We start from the raw sequence: 27,396 nt of genomic DNA on the forward strand, positions 1-27,396 counted from the left end.
TGTGCAACATTGTTCGTTTTTTCCGTCCTTGTTTTTGTATACATTCGCTGCTTTCTTCCAAGGAATCTAATGCTCTTAGCTTAGTTTTTCCTTGGGGCTGGCCAGATTGGAGCAATATCAAGAATAACCAGCCGAAATTGCAAAGATAATCTGGATCTCGACTGAGGTAAGAAAACTCCGAATGACCTGTCCGTGTTTTTTTTTGTATCGTCTATCTGGATGTTTTGTTTCCCTTTCTTGTATCACCTAACTGTTTGGATGTTTTGCATTCTTGTCCCATTTTGTATTATTTATATACATACATACATACAAAGGAGAAAGAAAGTGTCTTGGATCAACTGTTGATTAATCATGCTATCATTCTTCATCATATCAGAGTTGAAATAATCCTTCTGTCAGACCAAGACTTGGTACTTTGTAGCCTCATCCTTCAACATTCTAAGATTAGACCAAAGTTGCTGACCTTAATGCCCCCATTTGACAACTTGAACCTACAGAAAAGTTTTTGTTGACTGTTCCTTCACTGAGATAAGTGACTTGACAGTTACCTGAAGACACAATTACTCACGTGTTTATTTCGTCCCATCATGACTACCACTGGTAAATGCAAATTCCCCACAAAGATAAAAACACACATCAGAAAAATAAACAAAACTCACAAAAATCAATGGTTAAAAGACTGTGAGCCACAACAAAATCCCCCTCTCAGGGGGCAATAACTACACCATAATTGTATAAACTATATTTCCAGAATTGCATGAAGTTTCTTGTTAATTACCAAAAGGCTGCTGAAGAAGACAGGGTGGTTGAAAAAATTTCATCCCAATCCCAATGTCTTTTATTCCTTTACAAAATAGAACAGGACTGCTTTTTCATCTCTCAGCCCCTAATCAATATACTGTGTTAGGCCCACTTCTATTTATTATTATATATATATATATATATATATATTGTTTGTTGTTGTTGGTTGCCTCTCGTGTTTCTGAGCTTGCAATCCAGTTCACTTTCCTGGATGTTTGAACCGCAGATGGCTCCGCAATCCAAGGGTTGCATGAAACATACGGGGACGTTGTAGACAAGGGATAGAAGGGGCTGGTTTGGGAAGGAGAAGGCGCTGCTTTCTCTTCCATCTCTTGAGTTCAGCTCTTGCGACTCAGGCTTTCTCGAAGTCCACTGAACCCATTTTAATGATGTGTCTCCAGAAGGGTCTATTTGCCGAGATATCTTCCCAGTGTGCGGGGTCGATGTTGGTGCTTTTTAAGGTTGATTTGAGTTGGTCCTTGTTCTGCCTCAAGGGGGCTCCACGAGGACGTTTTGCTTCAGACAGTTCACCATAGAGACAGATCTTAGGAAGGCGGTGTTCATTCATCCGACAGATGTGACCTGACCATCAGAGACGATTTTCAATGATCAAGGCTTCGATATATACATATAAATTTAAATCAAGAAAATGATGGAGAAATATTTATCAACAACAATTGACTAACATCGATTATTACTTTTTAATACAAAAACTTCTATTAAAAAGGAGAAAATCGATGTTAGTCAATTGTTGTTGCTCAATATTTCTCCATTTTCTGCTGAATTTAAACTTGATTCCTGATAAACTCAAGTTTCTTTTTGTCATTGCCTATATCCTATAAGCATAATATGTTTGCATATGTATGCCCAGGGTTAACATAGGTAATTTATACCTGTAGTTAAATGGATATTCTTATCCCTTAGATGGTTATTCCAACTGCTAACTCTACTAACCATATATATATATGTAGTGAAACTACCTATCGCCATTAGATACAAAACTACTATCGCCATTACATACAATCTTCTCATTTAAATATAAATAAATGCGAGCGTAGTAGAGAACCCATTCCTTGTCATCACGTGACTGATTATTATTCGAATCGGCAACTTCTTCGAACCGTTCCCGCCAGAACGCAAACTGACCAATCACGGCCCCTAATAAGGTCATGTGATAGAGTATATTTCTACCATCTGGTGAGCCAATAGTTTGTTATAAATAGCTTTAACTCAGCGGCCAAATTTGTCTCGGTCCAGTTTCTCTTTGAGAACTGTTCCGTGTACCACACGACAGCAGCAGCAGTTCCAGCGACCACTTCAACAGCTTCGTCCAGCCAACGATGACCACCGCCGTCGCCACATCAGCAACAAGAGTCTACGACTACTATCCAGCATCATCGTCATGACCAACACGATTACTACCAAACAGCCTCTACACCACCAGCGTCAACATGACTTACTATGTACACCAAACCAAACCTCCGCGGCACATCTCTCTCTTCGATTCTGTTAGGTGACTCAGCTTCACCACGGTAAATAAACAGACAAGAGTTCTCAGCCAGCGACGAACATCTGTATAACAAGAATCACGGCCCGGCATCGATGCCACGACATCACAACTAGTGATCAGCTCTGCCAAACTCAGCCAACTCACTTCACATACAGATTCATATTATTGTGTACCCAAGAACTGGTATAATTGTTCACGTGTTATTGACTCTCTTTTTCTCTGCTGTAATATTTCTCATACACACATGTATCACTCACATACACACTTTTCTTTGTATGACGGCCTGTCTTTGATTATATTATTATATGTCGCATTCACACTCTCACACAGACATACATCTTTAACGCTACAATAAATATCTCTGTTATTCATCTAATACGGTTGTGGTCTTTCATTACTGGTCATCTATGTTATCGTCGCATAACATATCATAACATATCATCATCTTCGATATATATCTATTTTGTGTTCGACCGTGTGACGCGTTTAAATAAAAGGAGTCCTCTGTTTTTCCATTCGTCACCATTTCTCCTTTTTGAGTTCGCACGGTCGTTCCCTTACATATATATATATATACATATATATATATACACACGCACACACGCACACACACACACACACACACACACACACACAAATACAGAAGGGTATTAAAATATCACTTGCATAACAGAGATATCTTTCTGAAACCACAATTTGCTCACTATAAAAATACACATGGTGGAATCGAAATCGAACCAAATTCGACAACTGGCACCCATGCCAACCTTTCCTTCATTGGACTCTAAACTCTGCTTGCGAAGAACTGTTGGGTCAAGTGAAATCGAAATCGTAATTCAACCATATTCGATGACTGGCACCTGTGCCAGTGGAGCACTAATAACACTGTCCGAGCGTGATCATTGCCAGAGCAGCTGTCTGGCTTCCGTGCCAGTGGCCCATAAATAGTACCATTTGAGTGTGATTGTTACCAGCGTCGCCTTACTGGCACTTGTGATGGTGGCACGTTAGAAAATCATTTGAGCGAGGTCGTTGCCAGTGCCGCTGGACTGGCACATAAAAAACACCATTTTGAGTGTGGCCGTTGCCAGTACCGTGTGACTGGCCCTCGTACCAGTGGCACGTAAAAGCACCCACTACACTCTCGGAGTGGTTGGCGTTAGGAAGGGCATACAGCTGTAGAAACTCTGCCAGACCAGATTGGAGCCTGGTGCAGCCATCCGGTTCACCAGTCCTCAGTCAAATCGTCCAACCCATGCTAGCATGGAAAGCGGACATTAAAGAAAGATGATGATGATGATGAGGAGGAGGATGATGATGATGCTATAAACATAACAGAAATAGGCTTACCTTACATTGAATACAAAAGTAAGTAATGTATATTCCAGGATCAATTGATTTCACTTTCTGTATGTAAAACATACTTTAGCTCATCAGATGGACCTAACACTATGGCATCTATTTCTGAAATATTCATCACATTACACATCATTCAAAAATGAACCTAACGTGAACTAGTAATATATAAATTTAAATAAGTATCCTTAATATTATTAATAATAATAATCATAATAATAGAGTGGCTAGCAAGTTTAGATCTTTATAGGTTATTAATATTATATTACTTAATTTATTGACCCCGAAAGGATGAAAGGCAAACTTGACCTTGACAGAATTTGAACTCAGTACGTAAAGAGAGATGAAATACCGCTAAGTATTTTGCCCGGTGTGCTAACATTTCTGCCAGCTCACCACTTTTGTGTGTGTGTGTATATTTTCATTTCTTTTTCTGTTATTCAGAAAGCTGCGGAGATGTTTGGCATCAAAGATTTTGATAAGCCTGTGCATTTCATTAGCTGTTGTTAATATCATCTTCCTCATTGGGATGCAGCCTTATGCCTTAAAAACAACAGCTGCTTGTAAGGTAAGTGGAAGCATATTTTAGCAAGTAGATATTTTTCTTATATTAAATATCATGTTCAACAGTCTTTTACTTCAAATAGATTTAATCCATCAAAATTCAAAATTGTATCAATAAATGTTAAATTTACATCCTGAATGTTACATTTAACCCTGTTGTTACCATATTTCTACTGAGATGCTCCACGTTTCTTTCAATTAATTCTAAATTTAACAAAGAATCTAGTAAAATAACTTAGTTATCATTAAGCTAGTGTTAGGAACATAATTTGTGACTAAGGTGTGTTGGAAAATTTTAATTCAGAACTTTTGAAAACAAGACATTTGCACTACAGCCAGAGGTGGTTTCAGCCAGGTTGGCATCAAAAGGGTTAATGTTTGCATTGATCATCCTTGTGTTCTTTCATTTATTGTCAAATGATGACATCCATTTTTATAATTGGAAATACCATGTAATAAATGATCCTTTTTTAACTTGTGGAATTGCATTTTGTTTCATGTTCTCCATCTTACCCTCACCTCTATGTAGCCCTTCAACATGTCTCTGTTAGGTTCCTATTCAACATTCTTTGAAATTTGTTGTATCTCTTTAAACCATTCTATCTAATAGGACAGCAAATATTTATTGTTGTTGTTGTTTCAAATTTTGGTACAAAGCCAGAAATTTTCAAAGATTACATTGACTTCACCACTTGACTGGAACTTAAATTTATCAACCCCGGAAGGATGAAATGCAAATTGATTCTTTTCATCCCTCCAGGGTTCATAAATAGCATACCAGTCAAATATTGGGGATGATGTAGTTGACTAACCTCTTGCCCCACACCATAGGAAAATATTCAACCAAACTACATCGTTGTTACTTTCCCTCGCTCTCCAGCTTTTTCAAACACATGGAGTTAGACACACGCAAACATACTTCAACTTCCTCCTGCATCAGATATTCCCAATATGGAATACCATCTTATGAGGCAACCTAGCATATAAAAAAAATAGACATAGAAGTTTTTAAAAGATGCATCAGCACCGAACAAGCCACACAACTGTGACATCATGGAAACCACATCCATATTGGACAAGTCCATGACAAATCCACCACCACCACCACCAGCAACAATAATACACATCTCAACTGAAAAAAAAAAACACAGTAGACTGATACACAAACACAATATAAACAAAACATCTCCAGTCCAAACATTTTGGTGGTTAGGAATACAAACAAAAGGCTGATGCTCTTTATAGCACATAAGGAAAATGCTGAAATAGAGGGATAAGTTATCATGACCAGCACTTCTAAAGAGCCACAAAATTTGAAAATAATAAAATTGGACTTGGTGACATACAAAATACTGAGGGAGGATTTCCCTGATGTTCTGTGAAGTCCAAATGAAAGGGCCAACTGTAGGCTTCTAAAGGATTTCCCTAAGGAAGCTCAAAAGCCTATGGAGACCAAGTCATTTGGTTACTGGTACCACGAAATAGTTAAGTAGTCTGTTTCCTTTTCTCCTCATTATCTTTTAGCCAACACGGTGGCCCCGAGAATGGAATGTATAAATGCATGTGGATTGGGGTCATTCTGGAAGCAGAGTTGCCTGCTCAATGGCCTCAGATAACTGGGTTTGGATGTGAAAGCCATCAGTGAGACCAAAATTTCCAAGGTTTCATCCATCCTTACATTCTGAGTTTAAATCTGCTGAGATCAATCTTGCCTTCATCTCTTTGGGGCCTTGTACCAAAATTTGAAATTATCATTACTATTGTTGTTGTTGTTGTTGTTGTTGTTATCACCATTATAAGTTTAAAAGGATTAACGTAACTCCTCACAAAGGTAATTAGACAATACGAAGAGCACAATACAATTACAATAGATATTTTATTTGTTTGAACAATATTTTCGACAGCTTGCCTGTTTTTGTCGAGTACAAAATGAAAAGTGAAACATAGAAATTCAAAATTTTTGAAATTCAAATTCAAAAATTTAAACGAGGGCAACTTGCATTCCCACATTAACGGAATGATATCATCTTTGCTGTACTGAAATATGTGTTCCCATGTTCTGTGATGAAATTTCAGAAGGTTCTCTTTTAATTTTCGACTTTCTGGATTCAAGACTATAAAATATAAAACTAATACTGATATCAATATAGTTGACTCCACCTCCACCCCTACCCCTCAAATGCAATATATATATTTGAAGCCAAACATGTCAATGTTAAAAACTTTTATTGTTGTTGTTGTCATTCAAGGCAGTGGCTGCTCTGTTACACTACTCCCTTATAGCAACTGTCATGTGGATGGGTATCAAAGTTTTTCATGCTTATATAGTTTTGGTTACTGAAGGGGAAAGCTACGAAAAATATTTTATGATCGTGAGTTCAATTTTGGCCTGGGGTAAGTATAATTTCTATCTTCAGTTTTCTATCTTCAGGACACTTTATCTCTCTCTCTCTCACACACACACACATACACCATCTCTCTCTTTCTCTATCTCTCTCTCTCTCTCTCTCTCTCTCTCTCTCTCTCTCTCTCTCACACACACACACACATACACCATCTCTCTCTCTCTCTCTCTCTCTCTCACACACACACACACACCATCTCTCTCTCACACACATACACCATCTCTCTCTCACACACACACATACACCATCTCTCTCTCTCTCTCTCTCTCACACACACACACACCATCTCTCTCTCTCACACACACACACACCATCTCTCTCTCTCACACACACATACACCATCTCTCTCACACACACATACACACACACCATCCCTCGCTCTCTCTTTCTCTCTCACACACACATATACACCATCTCTCTTTGTCTCTCTCTCACACACACACATACATGCACCATCTCTCTCTCTCACACACACCATCTCTCTCTCACACACACACACACACATACACCATCTCTCTCTCTCTCACATACACACACACACCATCTCTCTCTCTCTCTCACACACACACACACACATACACCATCTCTCTCTCTCTCACGCACACACACCATCTCTCTATCTCACACACGCACACACACACACGCACACACACACACATTTCTTTGTGTTTAATATTTGTACTTGAATGTTAGTTGATGGGAAAAAGTTCACTTGAATGATTCAAACCCAGAATATCACTCATTTGTATTCATTTCATTGAACCAAAAATGTTGAAGAAAAAGTTAACTTTGATGGGATTTGAACTCGGGACACTAACTAAACATTGTAAACCATGTTCTTTGACATTATCTCAGTGAATGTTGCCTAGTAAGAGTTCAATTTATTTTTCTCGATCTTGTTATTCTGTTCTGATGTTGCAGAAAGTATTGACAATCAATCACTGCTGTAAAATATCTCAGGAAGGTGCTCTATATCACGAATCCCCTTCAGTGGTTCCAAAAGTAGGTGGTACCATCCCCTTGAGGCAGTGGAAAGATCCAGAGACAGTGGAAAGATCTGGTGGGGTGGGCGCTGGAATAAAATAGGGCAATAAGGGAGTTATGGATGGCATTGCTAGTATCTATTTTTCAATGGTACACTCAAGTTTAAAAAATAGTGTTTAGTAAAACTAACTTAAAGAACATCATCATCATCGTTTAACGTCCGCTTTCCATGCTAGCATGGGTTGGACGATTTGACTGAGGACTGGTGAACCAGATGGCTACACCAGGCTCCAATCTGATTTGGCAGAGTTTCTACAGCTGGATGCCCTTCCTAACGCCAACCACTCTGAGAGTGTAGTGGGTGCTTTTATGTGCCACCGGTACGAAGGCCAGTCAGGTGGTACTGGCAACGGCCACGCTCAAAATGGTGTATTTTACGTGCCACCTGCACGGGAGCCAGTCCAGCGGCCCTGGCAGCGACCTTGCTCGAATGTCTTTTCACGTGCCACCGGCACAAATGCCAGTAAGGCGGCAAAATAAATTTTAAAAAAACAAAAGTTCTCTAATAAAGCTGGTCATAAAATTCACAAGAGAATTTCCCAAAAAGACAAAAAGCATACAACACTGAACATATGACATTTTTTCATCATGTATTTTTTCAACATTTTGAAAATTTATAATTCGTATTCTTTCAGAAAAAATTTTTCAAAAGGCTATCATTTTTTGGTGGTAGGGTTTCCAGATTTTAATTGTGAAAATCAAAATGAAATGGATGTATGAAATTTTTTCTCTAACAATGCATACTACAAATGTTTCAAAATGTGGAATATTATAGCATTGAAAATTAATAGTGCAACCTACTTAGAACCTCCAAACTTAGCTTGCAGTTAGATTAGTTCTCCTTGCCAAGCAGTAAAAGTATATTTCTTGCTTATGTTTGCTTCGTCAAAGATTAATGTTTTGTTCAAGAGTAATAATTTGTAAGACAACTAGAAACAGATACACAAGAGGAATCAATATTTTGTGTTTGAGCAATAGAAGGGACACCATCGATGGTAGGTTGTCATTGCAGCTTTATCAGTTTATTGTAAAAGTTATACCTAGCATGTTTAGTGCACACTCTACAATCTTCAGGCAACATCTGGCTGCAATAACAAATCAATGAGCACTGTTATCACAGCAGTTAATAAAATGAACACACATGCTTACAATTCCTCAGTTTCAACTCCTCTGTACTGACAATGATAAAGATTTGGTTGAGGGAACCTGTGGAAGAGGTAGACCCAGGAAGACCTGGGATGAGGTGGTGAAGCACAACCTTCGAACATTAGGCCTCACCGAGGCAATGACTTGTGACCGAGACCTTTGGAAATATGCTGTGCATGAGAAGATCCAGCAAGCCAAGTGAGACCATAATCCAAGGCCTCTTTCAGGGATGTAGTCAGCCCACTTATACGTACCTTTCCTTCATTGGACACTAAATTTCGCTTGCGAAGACCTGTTGAGGCAAGTGAAATCGAAATCGAACTAAATTCGACGACTGGCACCCATGCCAACGTCTCCTTCACTGGACACTAAACTCGGCTTGCAAAGACCCGTTGGGACAAGTGAAAGCGAAATCGTGATGGCACTTGTACCAGTGGAGCGCTAAGAGCACCATCCAAGCGTGATCGTTGCCAGAGCAGCTGTCTGGCTTCCGTGCCAGTGGCACGTAAATAGCACCATTTGAGCGTGATCGTTACCAGCGTCGCCTTCCTGGCACTTGTGCCGGTGGCACGTGAAAAGACATTCGAGCAAGGTCGTTGCCAGTGCCGCTGGACTGGCTCCTGTGCAGGTGGCACATAAAATACACCAATTTTGAGCATGGTCATTGCCAGTACCGCCTGACTGGCCTTCGTGCCAGTGGCACGTAAAAGCACCCACTACACTCTCGGAGTGGTTGGTGTTAGGAAGGGCATCCAGCTGTAGAAATTCTGCCAAATCAGATTGGAGCCTGGTGCAGCCATCTGATTTGCCAGTCCTCAGTCAAATCATCCAACCCATGCTAGCATGGAAAGCAGACGTTAAATGATGATGATGATGATGATGATGAACATTTGTTGTTGCACACAGAAATTCAATGGCTGTCAAAGGGAAACTGCCTGGAAGTTTCTATTCCCTTTTTAAAACAGTTGTTGCATTCAGTTGTTGAGACTCTTATTCTGTTCATTATTTAGATTATTTACATCATTTACATTTGATGGATATTTGTCCTCATCTTGTTTGTTGTTGACAAATATCTATCAAATGTAAATAATGTAAATAATGTACATAATTCCTCATCTCTTAAATATAGAACTGTCTTATTCTGTTCTTTGTGATGAACCAAGAAATATCAAGTATGGCATTGCTTATATGGCAGATATATTCACAAAGTTCAATGAAGTTAACTTGCAACTGCAAGGAAATTAGGTTAAACCTTATCAAAGTAAAACCAACAATTCAAATGTAACATAAGCCTCCAGTTTCGGAGCCTCTCTGAATTGGAGAAGGAAAAGTGCACACCAGAAGATGGCATTCAAGTAGATTGTTCACACCTGGATGAGCTGTACTGAGACATGTCTGATAGGTTTCAGGATACTACTTTTAGTTACATTACCAAGATATCAGCAACGAGGAAACAAGAATAGTGGAGGAAGAGCTGGTTTCACTTAAAGTTAAATGACAAGACCTGTTGAGGCAAGTGAAATCGAAATTGAAAATTGAACCAAATTCGTTGACTGGCACCCATGCCAACCTTCCTTCATTGGGCACTAAACTCAGCTTGCGAAGACCTGTTGGGGCAAGTGAGATCGAAACTGAACCAAATTCGATGACTGGCACCCGTGCCAGTGGAGCGCTAACAGCACCATCCGAGCAGGATCACTGCCAGAGCAGTGGTCTTGCTTCTGTGCCAGTGGTACGTAAAAAGCACCATTTGAGCACGATCTTTTCCAGCTTCGCTTTACTGGCACTTGAGCTGGTGGCATGTGAACAAAACATTGGACTGGCTCCTGTGCAGGTGGCATGTAAAAAACACCATTTGAGTATGGCCATTGCCAGTACCACCGGACTGGCCCTCGTGCCGGTGGTATGTAAAAAGCACCCACTACACTCTCGGAGTGGTTGGCGTTAGGAAGGGTATCCAGCTGTAGAAACTCTGCCAGATCAGACTGGAGTCTGGTGTAGCCATCTGGTTCACCAGTCCCCAGTCAAATCGTCCAACCCATGCTAGCATGGAAAGCGGATGTTAAATGATGATGATGATGATGATGATGACACTGAGCTGAAGCCAAAGTTTAAAAAATCACATCAAGAATTTTGATTACAAAAACACATTCTTGACTGCTACCCTGCACTGAAGAACAAAGCCAAAATGTACTCTATTGCTATCCCAACATCATATTTTGTAGAGTAGAGCTTCAGTGCAGACTGAAAATTATTAAATGTGATGACCTACGACTACGTTTTAGGACCTTTCAGCCAGATGTTGAGAAGCTAGTATCCCTGCACAATATATATCCATCGCATTAAAAATATGAAAATAAAGTACCGTAAATCTTCGAGTATAGTCTGCCCTTGAGTATAACACGCAGGGGATTTCTAGGGGACTGTACCTCTGAAAAACCTAAGCCTTGTATATAATACACACCCCTTCTCTAACTTGAGTCAAGGAGGTCTATATAACATCCTTGGTTTGTAAACATATATACGGTAGTGTCCTTTATTATTATTGTATATATAACATAATGCAAACATGTAGATTTTTGTGCACTTTGTTTGCAGAAAATAAAGAAATAACTGTAATAACGTCAGTGAAAAATAATTATTAAGTAAATTGCCTTTACATATTTATCACTTAGAAAATTTTGCTTAGAAAATATGTTTCATTTTTATCCTCGTATATAGTACGCATTAGAAAATTTGACCTTTAAATTTTGGGAAAAAGGTGCGGATTATACTCAAGGATTTACGGTATTTACAAGTGAGATGTAAATTTACTCTTTCATGTTGTAAAAGCAACAAAGCAATGGGTTAAGTTTATTTGTGAAATACACTTGTTTTGAATTTGTAGCTGAAAGAGGTTTGTGTTTGCGGTGGTGAGTGTTGGGGAGAGACACTAGGAATGTGGTATGGGTGCCAAGGGGGTGGCAGTCTGAAAAAATTTGGGAACCACTGCTCTACACCATTATCGATCCTACCATCTTTAAAGATACTTTTGAAACTAGAAATTAAAATTTTGTTGCTTAAAACAACCCAAACTTAGATTACAGATCTGTTTCACAGTAAAATCCAAGTTTACAAAACCAGGAGCGTTAAATCCTGAGTGAAAAGATGACTGTCCTGCTACTTCTGTCTCATCTTGTCTCCAGAAGGAACCCAATAGTTACCCGTTATGCACTTTCACCAAATAATAGTCGAGGAGGGTGAATTCCTGTTGTCATCCATGTCATTCTGTCTTCTTACCGGTGTCCAGAACTTCCATGATTTTTCACTTTTTGCAGCCCTCTGAAACATATAATTGATAGGATCGAAATAGTATATTAGTCGTAGCTATTTCTAGAAACTAAAGAAGTAAATGGCAAGAAGTGAATTGTGTGTGGTAGGAAATAAAATATTGATTCCTTTTGAACTACTCTTTTACTTGTTTCAGTCATTTGAGGGTGGCCATGCTGGAGCACCGCCTTTACTCGAGCAAATTGACCCCAGAACTTATTCTTTGTAAGCCTAGTACTTATTCTATCGGTCACTTTTGCCGAACCGCTAAGTTACGGGGACGTAAACACACCAGCATTGGTTGTCAAGCGATGGTGGGGGAGCAAAGACAGACACACAAACACACATACATATATATACATATACATATATATGACGGGCTTCTGTCATGTTTCCGTCTACCAAATCCACTCACAAGGCTTTGGTCGGCCCGAGGCTATAGTAGAAGACACTTGCCCAAGGTGCCACGCAGTGGGACTGAACCCGGAAACAAGTGGTTGGTAAGCAAGTTACTTACCACACAGCCACTCCTACGCCTATAACTAGACAATTTTCTGGACAAAAACATACTAAACTAAATCAATTCACATATCATGTATTTATGATTTCAAATGTTAATTAATATCTAAAGATTCATATTCGTTTCTGTAAATATTATTGTCAGGTCTTCCAGCTCTCATTACTCTGGCAGTTAACTTCACAAACAATTACATCAGAGTTGCACAAGTGTAAGTATTTCGCAGTTTCGTTTACCTCTTTTTTCTCTGATCTTCAAAATTAATATTTTTCTAGACTCATTTATATTTTGAAAAACTATAAAATAATGGATAAGCTACCATCACGCTAAAGTCATGACCTTCGCTGTTGATAGTGATCCTACTTCACTAACATTGTTAATGTATTTTTTTGTTTTTTTTGAGAAACATGGGTCTCAAAGATCACATTTGTCCCTCCTTTCCACTCAATAAGAAATCATAAATATCTCTTTTACTCTTTTACTTGTTTCAGTCATTTGACTGTGGTCATGCTGGAGCACCGCCTTTACAGTCGAGCAAATCGACCCCCAGGACTTATTCTTTGTAAGCCTAGTACTTTTTCTATCGGTCTCATTTGCCAAACCGCTAGGTTACAGGGACATAAACATACCAGCATCGATTGTCAAGCGATGTGGTGAGGGGACAAACACAGACACACAGACATATATACACTCACATACATATGTATATACATATGTACAACTGGCTTCTTTCAGTTTCTTATTTCTTTATTGCCCACAAGGGGCTAAACACAGAGGGGACAAACAAGGACAGACAAAGGGATTAAGTCGATTAGATTGACCCCAGTGTGTAACTGGTACTTAATTTATCGACCCTGAAAGGATGAAAGGCAAAGTCGACCTCGGCGGAATTTGAACTCAGAACATAACGGCAGACGAAATACTGCAAAGCATTTCACCCGGCGTGCTAACGTTTCTGCCAGCTCGCCACCTTGTTTCAGTTTCTGTCTACACTCACAAGGCTTTGGACGGCCCGAGGCTATAGTAGAAGACACTTGCCCAAGGTGCCATGCAGTGGGACTGAACCTGGAACCATGTCTATTGACAGATAACTTCAAACATGAATACAATCAACATATAAGAATAAAACAAAGCATCATACATTTTTCAACTTAATTATTTACATGGGCGTAGGAGTGGCTGTGTAGTAAGTAGCTTGCTTACCAACCACATGGTTCCGGGTTCAGTCACACTGCGTGGCATCTTAGGCAAGTGTCTTCTACTATAGCCTCAGGCCGACCAAAGCCTCGTGAGTAGATTTGGAAGCCCGTCGTATATATGTATATATATATGTATGTGTGTGTATATGTTTGTGTGTGTGTCTGTGTTTGTCCCCCCAACATCGCTTGACAACTGATGGTGGTGTGTTTATGTCCCTGTAACTTAGCAGTTCGGCAAAAGGGAACGGTAGAATAAGTACTAGGCTTACGAAGAATAAGCTCTGGGGTCGATTTGCTCGACTATAAAGGCAGTGCTCCAGCATGGCCACAGTCAAAAGACTGAAACAAGTAAAAGAGTAAAAGAGTAAAGAGTACGATACAAAAGATTGCATTGATTACTAATTATTATTTTTCTTGTATTTTTACAATAATATTAGGAATATTTGACACATAAGCTATTGAAATTTGTTACAACAAACAACTAGCTTCTCTTTTATCATTGCAAGTGTCAATGAGGAAACAGTCATATAATTAGGTGACAGCCTCAAAGGCTGATAAGTTACTATTTCATCACTTCTGAGTATTCAAGGCTCTATAGTAATTATCATCATCATCATCATTTAACGTCCGTTTTCCACACTAGCATGGGTTGGACAATTTGACTGAGGTCTGGTGAACCAGAAGGCTGCACCAGGCTCCAATCTGATCTAGCAGAGTTTCTACAGTTGTATGCCCTTCCTAACGCCAACCACTCCAAGAGTGTAGTGGGTGCTTTTACGTGCCACTAGCACAAGGGCCAGTCACACGGTACTGGCAACAGCCACACTCAAAATGGTGTTTTTTTACATGCCACCTGCACAGGAGCTAGTCCAGCGGCACTGGCAACAACCTTGCTCATGTATGTATGTATGTATGTATGTATGTATGTATGTATGTATGTATGTGTGTGTGTGTATGTGTGTGTGTATGTATGCATGCATGTATGTATGTATGCATGTATGTATGTAATTGTGAGAGGGAGGCACAAGACCGTGATGGATGGAAGAAGATAGTGCATGATGGTTGTTTAAGGTTTGAGAGGGAGAGAGTGAAGTATGAGAGAATTGAGAGGGGGCTTAGAAAGGGGAACCTGTGGAAAGTGAGAGTGTTGCTTTCTATATGTGTGGTTTGTGGGCGGAGGTGTTTGAGTCATGCAGGCCTGGTGAGCCATCAAAATTCTCATAGAAATCGACCCATGATAAACAATGATGTGACTATTAAAATTCATAACAGAACGTGTATAAAATGTGGAAGGGTGTACCTCTCAGTTGGAGATCTAAAAAGACATTTTAAGGGAGTGCATATGGTGGCACCTGTTTCTCCTGCCAGCCAGCACAGTTGTCTAGTATATAATAAAATGTATAAAAGCTTGGCCGGGCTTAAAAGTCATATAAGGGCATCACATGGAAACAATCAGGAATCATTTCAGTAAGTCTTCTTGGCAATGGCTTTTCTTGTGTAACGAGGATGCAAGTGTGACATGTATGTATGTATGTATGTATGTATGTCTCTTCTGTATTTAATCATTTAAATTATTCCTCTGAAGAAGGAGCTGGTTTCTAACAAAGATACAAAGCACCATATTTAGCATGTAGATAACAAAAGCAATATCGCATTTTAAACCTAAGAAAAGTCTTGCATAATTTTACTGTTCCACTTACAGATTGTATTTGTAATGTGTGAATCAGATAGTTGATTTCTTTTACTGAAAATCCATGCTTATCCAGACAAACAGTTAGGCATTTACTTACAAATCCAAATGCTTCAATTATTATTGGTATAAATGTGAATTTGTGATCCGGATATAAAAGCTGGAGGTTTTGAAGCAGTTGTCCATAGTTATCTTCTTTAATTTTGATTTTCAAGGAGATATTCTCATCAGCAGGACAGCTAACCTCTTGACTGTACATATTTTCTCTAGGCTCTCCCAAACAATATCTGGCCTGCTATATTTACAGTTGATAGATGTTTTGATGGGAATTTTCCACCAGTATTCTTTGCAATGGTATTTGTGTATGTATTCAATAACAGGGGGATTCTCTATATTTATTCCAGGACAGTCCTTTTCCAAATGGCATTTTATATTGTTTTTGAGTCAATGTCATGTCCCATAAGGAAGTAGTACCTTGATGACAATTTTGGGCAGCTGCTAATCATATGTGTGATGCCTTCCACAGAAATGTGACATGATCTATATTCACAGTTGCATCATGGAACTCCAAGGGTTTCACTGTCTCTTTTGTTGATTAGGTATTTAACGATTGCAAATGCATAGCCATCAAAGTGGGATGTAATGTGACAATTATGAGTCCAAGAGAAGCTTCACATCATGTCAATGTTACCATCTTCTTTTTTTGTTTGTATGTATGTATGTATGTATGTATGTATGTGTGTATGTATGTATTCATGTATTCATGTATGTGTGTGTGTATGTATTTCCCTTGTGAAATAATTGATAGATGTCTTAGATAACAATGTACAACCAGTAATGAAATGTCTTCTTTCATTTTGGATGAAAATCACATCCCCATAATGCCTCTTTGATTTATCAGTTTATTAAGTGAATATTTGGTAAGTTTCCTTTCTTAATTGATTTTCTATTTCTTTGTAGCTGTTGGTTATCCAAGACAACTTTTTACATTACTTTCCTGACACCTGTGGTGATAGTGTGCATCTTCCATATTATCTTCAGTTTTCTTATACAGAAAATTATGCGAAGACACACCATACAAGAACAGAAAAGAACAGCTTTTCTTAGCTTCATTTGTGTGTTTTTCCTATTGTTCCTGCTCAGATTCTCATGGTTATTAACATTCTTAGCTTTTGATGAAGCAGCCGAAGTGTTCGACAAGCTCTTCAGTATATTCAACCTCTTACAAAGTCTCCTTATCTTCTTATTTTACTGTATAAACGAGAAATATATCAGACATCTCATCTGCAAGTGTGCATGGAATCAAGAGGAAGAGAAAACTATGAACAGCAGCCAAAGTAAGTGAAATTAAGTACTTTTTTCATTCTTACCACCACCAAAATCATCATGACACCAAAATTATCATGATGAGGATAATCACAAACATCACATCTAGCGACACAACCAGTATCGACACCACCTTAGGGTAGACATCATCATAAATACCAACTCTACTGTGTGTGCATGTGTGCGCGTGCGTGTGTGTGTGTGTGTGTGTGTGTGTGTGTGTGCATATGTATGTGGGTGGGTGTAAAATATACATACACTCATACTTTGAGTTCTATTTCTCCTGTTTGCACCAACATACCTATATATATATATATAGAGAGAGAGAGAGAGATAATATGTAATTATATGCATATATCCATACATATATGTACATACCTACATCTATATGTATACATACATGCATATATGGGTACAGGACATTAAAAAAAACGTTAAACACAATGAGAAACGAGACAAGCAACATAAAGAGTATACCCCTTCGTCAGTTGTCCCTATTCCATCTACTCCACGTTGCGAAGGCATATATATATATATATATATATATATATATATATATATATATATATAATAATAATATTAGGGACAAAATCCAAAATTACAGGTAAAAAACTCAATTAAAATCAATTTATAAAAAATTAAAATTAAATTGAGCCTTATTAATTTTTCTATATGTGATAGTGGATTTTCATCGATGAGTTCTTGAAAATTGGTTATTTTCCCTAAAACTATATATTTTATATATATATATATATATATATATATAGCAAGATTAAAAGAAGATAGAGATATACAATTAACATATTTTAAATTTGATTTATTAAGATTATAATATAATTATGCTATAATATAAAATAAAAAAATAAGAATACAAAAGCAAATATTAGTCCTTCAAGTTGTTTTGATTCATACCCAATAATGAATTTATGGAAACATTCATATTTATGGGTATGAATCTCATCAGGGCAATATTTGCCAAAAAGAAGCAGACATCTAAGGATTGCTAAATCATAGAATTGTGTTTCTCCAAAATGGATAAACATAAAATCTCATTGAATTCATGAAGATTCTTGTAAAGAAAACAATAAGTCAAGGGGCTCTTGGATGACATCTTTTGAGTGGTTATCTCCCCTGGATTTGACTTTTGGGCAAACAGTTATGTCGGATGGTAAATTGTTTGCATTACATTGTATTATATACTGTGTGTATGTGATGTTCATATGCTTGTGTGCTGAGGTAGTTCGTCATGGAGAAATATTTCTTCTGTGTGTGGAGTTCATGTGTTATGTATATTCAAATTTCACTTTCAGGAAAGGAGCTATCCTTGTGGGATTAGCAGCACAGGTGGTGGTTCCTTTTTGAAGTGTTTAAGTGTGAAATATTGCTTGTGTATGCAGGGAGAGAACATTTCATCCCTAATATTTAGGATATTATCTATTGGCTGTATTATATTTAATTTTTCAGCGATATGTCTTTGTATGAAGCTTCTTCATTTGGTTTACTGTAGGGTTCGAATTTGCCTGTGCTAAGGTTCATGTTAATATTTAGAAAATTGACTTCTTTAAGGTTGGTACAAATTGTGGTTCTCAGACCTAGTTGGCTAAATACTTTGTATAATTTTGTCCTTACTCTATGCATATTATGTCCGTTTTGATTGTGTACCACTCCCAGGCAACCTTCCCTATATAAAGCTATACTCTTTTACTTGTTTCAGTCATTTGACTGTGGCCATGCTGGAGCACCGCCATTAGTCGAGCTAATCGACCCCAGGACTTATTCTTTCTAAGCCTAGTACTTATTCTATTGATCTCTTTTACTGAACTGCTAAGTTACGGGGACGTAAACACACCAAGTGATGTTGGGGGGGGGGGGCGACAAACACAAACACATACACACGCATACATATATATATATACATATATACGATGGGCTGCTTTCAGTGTCTGTCCACCAAATCCATTCACAAGGCTTTGGTCGGCCTGAGGCTATAGTAGAAGACACTTGCCCAAGGTGCCTTGCAGTGGGACTGAACCCGGAACCATGTGGTCCATAAGCAAGCTACTTACCACGCAGCCACTCGTACGCCTATGTATGTTAGCTTTTTTTTTTTTTCTTTTCTAAAGATATCTAAAATATAGAGATCTACAAGATCAGCTATTTCTATGCTCTCATAGCTCCCCATTGCCACATGAAATAATTCATCCCCCTTCTTCTTTACCCAATAAGAATTATCATAAAAACGTCATGGCTTCCTTGCCTTCATAATTATATTTATATCAGTGTTTGTTATGATAACGTAAGCCTTACTAAATTTACGTGCCTTCTGAAGCAAGCTTTTGGAGACTGAGATGTAAAACTCTATATCAAATTGTATAAATTTGTATTTGAGTTTACCTTCTATTTTCTTAAAGTGTTCAATAGTGTGTGTGTGTGTGTGTGTGTGAATGTATGCATGTATACATGCAGATTTGTATGTTTTGTTTTATATATGTATTCTCATGCATATACTTTCACATCTAGACATGCTCATATAAATTAAAATAATAAACCTCTGGAAAGTTTTACAGATTTTTACACTTCCAGTGATGGATTGGATCTATAGTCTTCGAATCAGTTTTCTCCTTTCTGGTTTTGAGAAGCCTAATTTCTCAAGATTGGTATTTAGGGGTAGTGTGTTACATATCCTAGTGCCCCAATAATTACAGATATAAACATGTATGTGTGTGTGTGTGTGTGTGTGTGTGTGTGTGTGTGTGTGTGTGTGTGTATGTAAGCAAGTACAAATGTGTATCTCTATGTGCATATATGTATGTGAGGTTGATGAAAACGATTTACCCACTGCCCCGAAATTGTTGGTTTTGTGCCCAAATTTGAAACCAATATTACTGAAATCTCATAAAGTATCTACTGAGGTTAGCACAGTTGGTAATATGGATAAATTAGAATACAATAGAGTTAATAATAGGGCAAAAAAAGAGAAATATGTTATTATGTTGGTGTAAACAGGTGAGTTAATGACAATATTTCTGTTTTGTTTTACAGGTGAGTTCATAACAATATTTTTGTTTTACATCTTTACTAGGTTTACTGATAGGTTATTAATATTATTGGTTTTTAGCCAGATATCTGTCATAATCTGGCAGACTTATGATAAAAAGTGTTCCAAGTGTGACCATCCTGTCTTTTTCACTTATTGTAAATCAGTAAATACATTAAACATATCTTCATATCAAAGTATCAAACTTTGGTTTGCTACTAAGATAACCATTCTCTTTCTGTCTTCAAGATTAGATACAGGCTGCAAGATACAAAATAATAAATACGAAATAACAAATGATAGTGTCATTATCTTTCATCATCTTCTTCCATGCTTCAATCGATTACCATGAGTCATCAATGTCCAAGTCAGTTCTTATTCAGAGTTAACATCCACTTTGACTGTTTGAGGTACACATCTCACTTAAATACTTTGGATTTTCTATGACAAGATACCCTTCTTAACACCAGCCACTTTATAAAGGATCTTGGGTACGTTTTATTGCAACACAGGCATTAATAAGATTGTCATCATCATTACTATTTAACGTCCATTGTCCATGCTAGGATGGGTTGGACAGTTTGACCAGAGCTGGCAAGCTGAGGGGCTGTACCAGACTCCAAGGTCCACAATTAGATTGAAGGTTCCACTGAAAATTACAGTGTCTCCTCTCATTCACCAGTCACTTCCAAGTGTGTACTGGGGCCATTTTCTCATAGTGCAAGCACTGGTCAGGTTGTCTTGCATCTCATATTATTATACAATTCTCATTGCTCTTTGATGTGTTTTTACAATCATGTTGAGAAAGTGAGAAGTTTAAGTGATAACGGAAGAATAATGAGGATGCAGGGACTGAAAGTTACAAGAAAATGAGGATAAGAACAATGACTTGAAAGCGAGGTGGAGAATGACATGACTGAATGGTTGAAGCTAAGATACAATTATTTATGAGATGGTTAATGATTTACTAACATCTTGAGAATCCAATAATCAAAGACAGTGTTACTTACTACTAGAACATTAGTGTTGGCTTTGGTAAAGTATGAGGCTCAATCACAAAATCTCAACAAGCATTAGAAAGTCTAACTGTCAAATCATTTGGTCAGTGTTGCTGTGAATGTTCGTAATTGGTAAAAGTGTAGATTAATAATTATAGCTTTGTGTGTGGATGTGAATGTTGGTAAATTTTACTATAAATTATAACACTTGAAATTATGAATTTCAGACTTACAAATGCAGGGACAACCAAGGATATCGAAGCAAAGTACATCACCGCAAAGTACATCACAGCAAAGTACATCACCGCAAAGTACATCATCGCAAAGTACATCATCGCAAAGTACATCACAGCAAAGTACATCACAGCAAAGTACATCACAGCAAAGTACATTACAGCAAAGTATATCACTGCAAAGTACATCACTGCAAAGTACATCACAGCAAAGTACATCACAGCAAAGTACATCACAGCAAAGAACACCTCAGCCAGTTGGTGAGTATAAAAGTGAAGTACCAAATTGATTTCTATAAGTCTTCCCTTCAGCACTAGCACTGGTCAGGTTTTCTTGCATCTCATAAAATTAGACAGTTCTTACTGCTCTTAAGATGTGTTTTTTCATTCAAGGTAACATGTTGAGAAGTGATGACAGAAGAATAATGAGGATGCAGGGACTGAAAGTTGTGAGAAAATGAGGATAAGAACAATGACTTGAAAGCGAGGTGGAGAATGACAAGACTGAGTGATTGTCAGTTGTAAGCCAACAGAGATGATTAATGATGTATTAACATCTTGGGAAACTGATAATTAAAGTCAAAAGTACTTATAAGAACATCATTCTCAGCTTTCTAATGTAGGAGATTCAATAACAAATCTCAACTGAAAATGTTTTTAACTGGTTAAAATTGTTAAAGATAATTTCATTTGTTTACAAAATCATTCTCCTGAAGTTCTTGATTTATCATCTTATGAAGATGTCAGATGTTCGGTATGAGATATCATCTCTCGTTGGAGTATCTTCTCAGAAGGTCTCAGGTTAGAATATATATTATAGTCTCTCTCTCTCTCTCTCTCTATATATATATATATAACTGAGAATGCATGTGTGTGTGCATGTAAATGTGTGTCTGTTTGTGTGTGTGCATCACTAAAACTCAGGAACTACTCAAACGATTTCATTCAAATTTTACACACGCCCTATTTAAGGTCCATGCAGTGTCATGGGCCAAAAAGATTTTCAACTTCTTGCCTAATGTGAGCCTGGAGCAATCTCTTATCTCTTACACTATTTCGGTATTACCTGTCAAAAGTGAAACAATAAAATCGCTATTGTAATGTGAGAGAATACTTTCACTGTGATATATTTTTGTATGTATATGTATCATCATCATCATCATCGTCGTCATTTAACGTCCGCTTTCCATACTAGCATGGGTTGGACGATTTGACTGAGGACTGGTGAAACCAGATGGCTACACCAGGCTCCAATCTGATTTGGCAGAGTTTCTACAGCTGGATGCCCTTCCTAACGCTAACCACTCTGAGAGTGTAGTAGGTGCTTTTACATGCCACCGGCACGAAGGCCAGTCAGGTGGTACCAGCAACGGCCACGCTCAAAATGGTGTATTTTACGTGCCACCTGCACAGGAGCCAGTTCGGCGGCACTGCCAATGATCTCGCTCGAATGTCTTTACACGTGCCATCTGGCACAAGTGCCAGGAAGGCGATGCTGGGCACAGGTGCCATTGATGGTTTCGCTTTCGCTTGCCCCAATAAGTCTTCGCAAGCCCATTGACAGTTTCGCTTTCGCTTGCCCAAAATAAGTCTTCGCAAGCCGAGTTTCGTTTCCAATGAAGGAGACGATGTTGGCATGGGTGCCAGTCGTCGAATTTAGTTCGATTTCGATTTCACTTTCCTCAACAGGTCTTCGCAAGTGGAGTTTAGTGTCCAATGAAGGAAGGTACGTATGAGTGGGCTGCCTGAGGCCTTGGATTTAGGTCTCACTTGGCTTGTCTGGTCTTCTCACGCACAGCATATTTCCAAAGGTCTCGGTCAGAAGTCATCGCCTCGGTGAGGCCCAATGTTCGAAGGTCATGCCTCACCACCTCATCCCAGGTCTTCCTGGGCCTACCTCTTCCACAGGTTCCCTCCAATGCTAGGGTGTGGCACTTTTTCACACAGCTATCCTCATCCAATGCATGTATATGTATGTTTATATGTCTATGCATACATATCAGATCAGACTGGAGCCTGGTGCAGCCTTCTGGCTTGCCAGCCCTCAATCAGACCTCCAATCCCTGCCAGCATGGAAAGCGGATATTAAAAGACAATGATGATGATGGGACTTCTACAATATAGATCTGTGCTGAGACACAATCATATTCATTGTAATGAAAGTCACTGATTTTTTTAGTCAGATTATATATAATCTATATAGATATCTAGTATTGCAAGGTCAGACAGTGTAATTTTGTATTATATATATACCCTGTTAACATGATAATGAATCAGATATTATTCATTAACTGTTTTACATTTGTATGTCTGAAATTTAACCTTATTTTGTCATAGCATCATCTTGTACCCTCACCCAACAGGTTTAAACCTTGTTACCATTTGTGTAAGTAATTCTAATGTTTTTCTTGGGCATGCAACCACTTCTCTACAAACTGGGATTATTGACTTCTATAGTCCAATAAGGTCCAGATGTTATTGTGTCCTAGCTTCATTCCAAATGAAACAAAATGTGAAGCATTTCTGTATATTTATGATACTATTTAGGTATATTTTATAAAGTATTACGGTGACTTTTTGTAATTAGTTGGTCTTAATTAACATTAGTGACAAATGTAGTATAACAGAGGTAATGTGAATGGGATTACACATTCCTCGTGATGTTGTTCTTATATTAACAATAACATCACAAAGACAAGTTTCTGTCAGTCAGACCCTTCTACACAGGTGTAAGTTCCAAGTCCAAATTTACTGGTTACTCGGTTTCTACCCTATCAATGTCAACCACATTGATAAAGGAGATATCAAAGAGGAAGGTAACTTTGTTTGATGTATAGATGAGATTTAAATAGAGGTAACCTATATTCTTGAGAATAAGTTCTTTTGTACCATTCCAGATATCTTTGTCACAATATATGGATGATCGCTTATATGCAGTTTATGAGATTGAGTGCAAGTGCACAGTGTTTTATGGCACATTACCACTGTCCATTTCACCTGTGTAGATCTAATCATTGTTCACCTGAAAAGAAACTGCTTTATTAAGGAGGATGAATGACAAGCAAATGTTTTCAAATATTTCAAGAATCAGATGACATTCTGGTGAACTGTAACGTGGGCGGTTAAAATTAAAGATTACCAGTGGCAACCTTTAACAGAGAGAGAGAGAGACAGACAGAGAGACAGAGACAGAGAGATATATATATAGAGAGAGACAGAGAGAGACACAGAGAGAGAGCAGGTATATGATGATCCTAAATGAAGTGGTGTGTCATGTGTTTGTGGCTAGATCTTAGATGGACAACCTGGTTGACATTGGAATTAAGCAGATGATGAGAAGAATATTGGTTAGTAAAGTCTAGAAGTGAGAGGATATAGATATGACTGAAATATAATAAATGAAAGACAAAACTAAATGATAAAAATCCTTAACAATTGGTAAATAAATTAGATAATTGCAACATTGTTAGATTAAGTAGGATGTCTTAATATAGAGAGGAGATTTAGGAAGACTAGTTTGCTCTGTTGTAGACCTAAATATCAAGTTATTACATGGTACCACTGTAGAAAGTATAAAAATGTTGACTGAAATCACAGTGGTCACCAGTTGACCATTAATGATAGGAATATCTCACAACATTGAAATATGAATTCCAATAGAGATATAGAAATTTAACTATTAAGTGTAAAACTTGGAAATATTTCAGAGAATTCAAGGCTGACCGAATCGGATCTCCTACAGGTGGCAAAACATTTAGGACCAAACTGGAAGCATGTTGGTAAGTATAAAATAAGAATACTTAATTGATTTCTATAAGTTTTACCTACAGTTGAACTTTTGTTTGCTAGAATGACTGTGAACTGGTTCCATTCCTAATTTCCAATTGAAAGATTAACTGTAATGTAATTCTATAAAAGATACTGATATTACTGAAATTTCATAAAATATCTACGGAGGTTAGTAATGAAACAACACAATACAGTTGATATTGTCTTTTGGAATTGGGAACTGAAATACACCATTGTGTTGGTATAAGCAGGCGAGTTAATGGTAATGTCTTTGTTTTACATTTTTTTCTGAGTTTGTTGATGTTATTGCTGTTTAGCCAGATGTTTATTGTAATTTGGTTGACATATGATAAAAAGTCTTCTATTTGTGAAATCCCCGACTTGTTTGTGGGAGCATGTTATCAAATGTATCCTTTATAACACGATAGGGTGTATTTTGAGTGAAGTATGCTTACCTTATTTCTTGCCAGTTTTTATACATCCTCCACACTCAATGCAACATTACACTTTACAAATACACATCATACAATCTACTCTTCATCTAGGGATGGAATCCCTTAGTTGCCAGTGGACATAATAGCTTTCAGTGCATTCTTCACTTAATTTTTTTCTCTAACTACAATGCTACATGCAAAGTCCTTTCTCTCTGTCAATCTACCTCTGATCCAACTACACCTCTAATGTGTAATGGGTGCACCATACAGAATTCCTGTCAACCCTCCCCTCCCCACCACCATCTTTCTTGCATGTCAAATATGGTAACTCTCCAGATGATATAGATACTGATTGACGTAGTGGTTCCTTCAGGACTTAACTGTTTTAGATGTAAAGTCCAGATGTTGGTACCTCCTATCTTCTTTCCTATTAACTAAAATTCTTTTCATTGCTTGGTTTTCTTTCAGACCTCTCCATTATCAACTTCTCTATAAATTGTGGCCTTGATCCAGTGAGTCACGAACCCTAGTTCATGTTTATAGCTAGTGTGTTTTATAATATGCGATGTGTATCTGACAATATTATATTTTGCATTTTGTGTAGCTGAGATTATTCTGGTATCATATTTGTATTTCATTGGTCCTGCTGCACCCAATATTACCAGTATTGTTTGATAGTCCAATCCCTGCTGTCTACATTTTGATACATTATAAATATTAAATAGCCAGAAAAGGAGAGGCATTACACATGCCCTTTTAGGAATTAATCATGTGATGTTATCAGGTGATCATCAGTATTTGGAGCAAATGGTGTGACTGTTGGCGATCTATGTTGATTCTTTTGGCTCTGATACACTTTTGCCAACACAAACACTTCTCCTTCCATTTGTTTACCAGAAATTTTCCCAAAAGTAATTTTCAATTAATCCTTAATTTCTTCTCCACCTTCATCTTTTATTTCAACCTCTGATATTTTTACTAACATCTTTAAAAACAGAGAACAATGTCTTATACTTTTCGTGTTTCTTAACAATGGTTATTTCTCTACAGATATAGTTTCTTTATTATATTTATGTTACTGTTAATGTTGTTGCAATTAGTTCTTGTTTTTGTGTCTTTTGCAGGTATCTTTCTGGGCATTGATTTAGTCAGCCTAGAAAATATCAAGCATGATCATGCTAATAACAGTCGAGAACAGAGCTTTCAGATGCTAACAACATGGTTTAGAGGCTCCGATTGTAAGACAGATAGAGTTGAAATACTCAGAGAAGCTATTGAAAATGCTGAGTGTTACTATGCACTTGAACATCTACCAAAAGACATAAAGTAAATTTCTGTGTAAATGCAGATGTTGTTTAGCCCCAGGCCAACCTTGGCTAGACAGAAACCTATGATCTAATGCATTCCAGCCAGAATCGATTTTCACAGATCATTGCTCATTTTTCTATAAAAAAACTTTATGAATGTATATTTCAAAATAAATCCATAGATTTAAAATTTAATAACCATGTTGGAAAATTCTGTAACATAAAAATGATGACACAAGGCATTGGGACAATATATTACTTACTTTTTCCTTCTTTTTTGTTTTGAGTAGGCAGTACTGTTTGTCTAATGCAATGAAAGAAAAGTTTTTCATGTGTGAGTGGATTTGGTAAATGGAAATTGAAAGAAGCTCATTATATATATATATATATATATATATATATATATATATATATATATATATATATATATATTATTTAGAGAAAAAACCACAATTCTTGAATTCATCCATGAAAATCCACAGTCACATATAGAAAATTTTAATAAGTAAATACACTAAAAGGATATATAAGAAAAATACAAAGTAATAAATATTAAAATCATACAACGACTACACGTGTTTCATAACCACATTTCCAAATAGAAAATAAAATAAAAATAAAATCGATTTAAATCGATCGAAAATCAATTCTATTAAAAAATATAGCTAATCTTCAGGTCAAAATACAATAATAATAATAATAAAATGAATGTATATATCAACTAACAATAA

General features: G+C 37.4%; 1 protein-coding gene across 1 annotated transcript in view; it reads left to right on the forward strand.

Moving 5' to 3' along the window:
- The window catches only part of LOC106882527 (uncharacterized), a 103,264-nt gene extending 76,346 nt beyond the window's left edge, over nucleotides 1-26,918 (forward strand). Inside the window, exons 36-42 of the mRNA XM_089347808.1 lie at nucleotides 4,112-4,235; nucleotides 6,481-6,625; nucleotides 12,800-12,863; nucleotides 16,502-16,878; nucleotides 21,130-21,396; nucleotides 24,843-24,914; nucleotides 26,483-26,918. Coding sequence (XP_089203934.1) covers nucleotides 4,112-4,235; nucleotides 6,481-6,625; nucleotides 12,800-12,863; nucleotides 16,502-16,878; nucleotides 21,130-21,396; nucleotides 24,843-24,914; nucleotides 26,483-26,688 — 1,255 coding nt within the window. The 3' untranslated portion in view covers nucleotides 26,689-26,918. The remainder of the gene's footprint in view (nucleotides 1-4,111; nucleotides 4,236-6,480; nucleotides 6,626-12,799; nucleotides 12,864-16,501; nucleotides 16,879-21,129; nucleotides 21,397-24,842; nucleotides 24,915-26,482) is intronic.
- Nucleotides 26,919-27,396: the final 478 nt, after the last annotated feature.

Source organism: Octopus bimaculoides, chromosome 2 (genome assembly GCF_046866305.1).
Source record: "Octopus bimaculoides isolate indiv1 chromosome 2, ASM4686630v1, whole genome shotgun sequence".
Lineage (NCBI taxonomy): Eukaryota > Metazoa > Mollusca > Cephalopoda > Octopoda > Octopodidae > Octopus > Octopus bimaculoides.